Below are 1,976 nucleotides of genomic sequence, written 5' to 3'. Positions count from 1 at the left end.
ATGATCAACATGGACGCGGGAGGACACCTGGTGCTGGCTGACGGCGTGGCCCACGCCCCCAAGGTGACCGTGTGTAGATGGCACCGCATCTGTGCCATCTACACGAGCGACGGAGAGCTTGAGACCCTGGTTGCCAAGGCTGGGAAAGTGTCGGGCGAACGGGTGCATCCGATGCCGTACGCGCCCGAGCTCCACCGCCTCGAGTTCAAGAGCACGGTGGCGGACATGAACCGCGCCAATGGACAGGTGTCGTGTGCCGGGTATTTCATTGTCAAACACCGTTGAGGGTTCGTCGCCGACTAGTTTACAAGGAACTGTAAGACGGAGGAGGCGATCAAACTTGGATGTTTCAGTCTAGCTACGAACTTTGCCAATTTGGTCTAGTGAAAGCCTTATTGACTCGAAGGAGCCAAGTGGTCAAACAGCTCCTGGTACATCTCGTTGCTAGCTGTTGCACGATGACGGATGGCATCTCTCATCTCGGCCACAGAGGGAGTGCCACGGATCCGTTTGGAGACCACCTTGTACTCATCCAAAACCCACTTCTCGAACTCATCCGTTAGGGTTCTGCGAAGGTACTGCATCTTCTCGACGAGGGTCGTAATGCTTTCAGGGACACGTTCCTGCACAAGTTTATCACGGTAGAGCTCCAGCATTTGCCGTAGTACCACGTCTTGGGGATTGGCCTTGGAAGCTATCAGATTTTGGATAGCACGGCCCTGGTCAGTGATTTTCGTTTCCAACTTCCAGATTGTAGTCTGCAGTTCATCGTTGGCTTGGCGCAGTTCATCGTTGGTTTTCTGCTGCGCATCGTTGGTTTGGCGCAGTTCATCGATGGTTTTCTGCTGCGCATCGATGGTTTTCTGCTGCGCATCGATGGTTTTCTGCAGCGCGAGGTTCGCTGTTTTGAGAGCCTTGATCTCGGTTCCCTGGCTGGCCAGGTCGCTTCGAAACTGCTTCATCGCTCTCATTATCTCTGCCATACCCGTGGCTTGTTGCGTTGGTGGAGGCACCACTTCTTCTTCGACTACCGTGGGGGAGGCTGATAGTTTTTGTATCTGCTCGAGGAGTTTTGCTCTACCGCTGTTGGCACCTTCTCGAACCGGTATTATGACCTGCGGCAAGAGGAGGTCCTTGGAGACTGCTTCTTCACGCCATTCCCTCACGCGCGTCTCGCTGGACGCCACGGTCGGGTTTAGCACCATCGAGCCCCATTCGAGATCTACCACATGGACACCTCCGCGCTCTGCTTCTTGCGCAACTTGGTTCCGAAAGTACGCTGAACGCACAAGGTCACTGACCATCGGGTTACCATGCACGGACACGGGCTGCAGGTGAGGATCGGCAAAAGAGAATCCGACGCAGTTCCCGTCGTACTGGACGCCCACCGCCTCGCACTTGGCGCGCATGCTGTCGTGCTTTGCTCGCTGCTTGCTCTTGTACTTTTGCTGAAGCCTTTTACGAGACGTGTCGGCGCTCATGCTTGGACGGAAGTGGTAGGTTTTCTCAGTGAACGAATATGGGGTTGTTTCCCCCAGCGAGACAGCCGGCATTTGACAAAGGGCAAGTGACTACGTTAAGGGTTCAAAGTGGTAAATTATTATAATTATTGATTGGGAGTGACTGCGATGTTCTCTGTTCTACCGCGATTGAAGGCCACCGACATATTTCTGGGTACTTAAGTATTGGATCCGGTGTTGGTAATGTGGTTGCTCAGGTGGCACTGGAGACTCAAGTAGCAGCGTGCACACGTGAGCCGACCTTCTTGTCAGACAGCAGCTGCTCCATCCAGTTGAAGTCTGGTGGGTGCATTACCACATGCCGCAACCACGCACAACCTGTGTCGATCTTCAGGTGTATCATTCAGACCCATCCCAGGACCACCGACGGACACTGAGTCGTCTGGGTCTGCAAGTCCCTGGCGCTTTCGTCGTTTCTTTCGGACCTTCGAGTGGCACGGGGAATCAAACTTGTGC

General features: G+C 54.3%; 2 protein-coding genes across 2 annotated transcripts; one reads left to right on the top strand and one right to left on the bottom strand.

Annotated features, from left to right (window-relative positions):
* Positions 1-285, top strand: KRP23_14110 (putative aminopeptidase NPEPL1; the record flags this gene model as incomplete). The annotated part of the gene is made up of 1 exon (XM_067884901.1): positions 1-285. The coding sequence occupies one exon, from the start codon at positions 1-3 to the stop codon at positions 283-285; it is 285 nt and encodes a 94-aa protein (XP_067737664.1).
* A 107-nt stretch (positions 286-392) lies between these two features.
* Positions 393-656, bottom strand: KRP23_14109 (uncharacterized protein; the record flags this gene model as incomplete). Its single annotated transcript, XM_067884900.1, has 1 exon — positions 393-656. One exon carries the CDS (start codon positions 654-656, stop codon positions 393-395), a length of 264 nt encoding a protein of 87 aa, XP_067737663.1.
* Positions 657-1,976: the final 1,320 nt, after the last annotated feature.

This window comes from Phytophthora ramorum, assembly GCF_020800215.1.
Source record: "Phytophthora ramorum isolate Pr-102 chromosome Unknown Phyram_PR-102_s0020, whole genome shotgun sequence".
NCBI lineage: Eukaryota > Oomycota > Peronosporomycetes > Peronosporales > Peronosporaceae > Phytophthora > Phytophthora ramorum.
The sequence above is the reverse complement of the archived record's forward strand: the minus strand, read 5'-3'. Positions and strand labels throughout refer to the sequence as shown.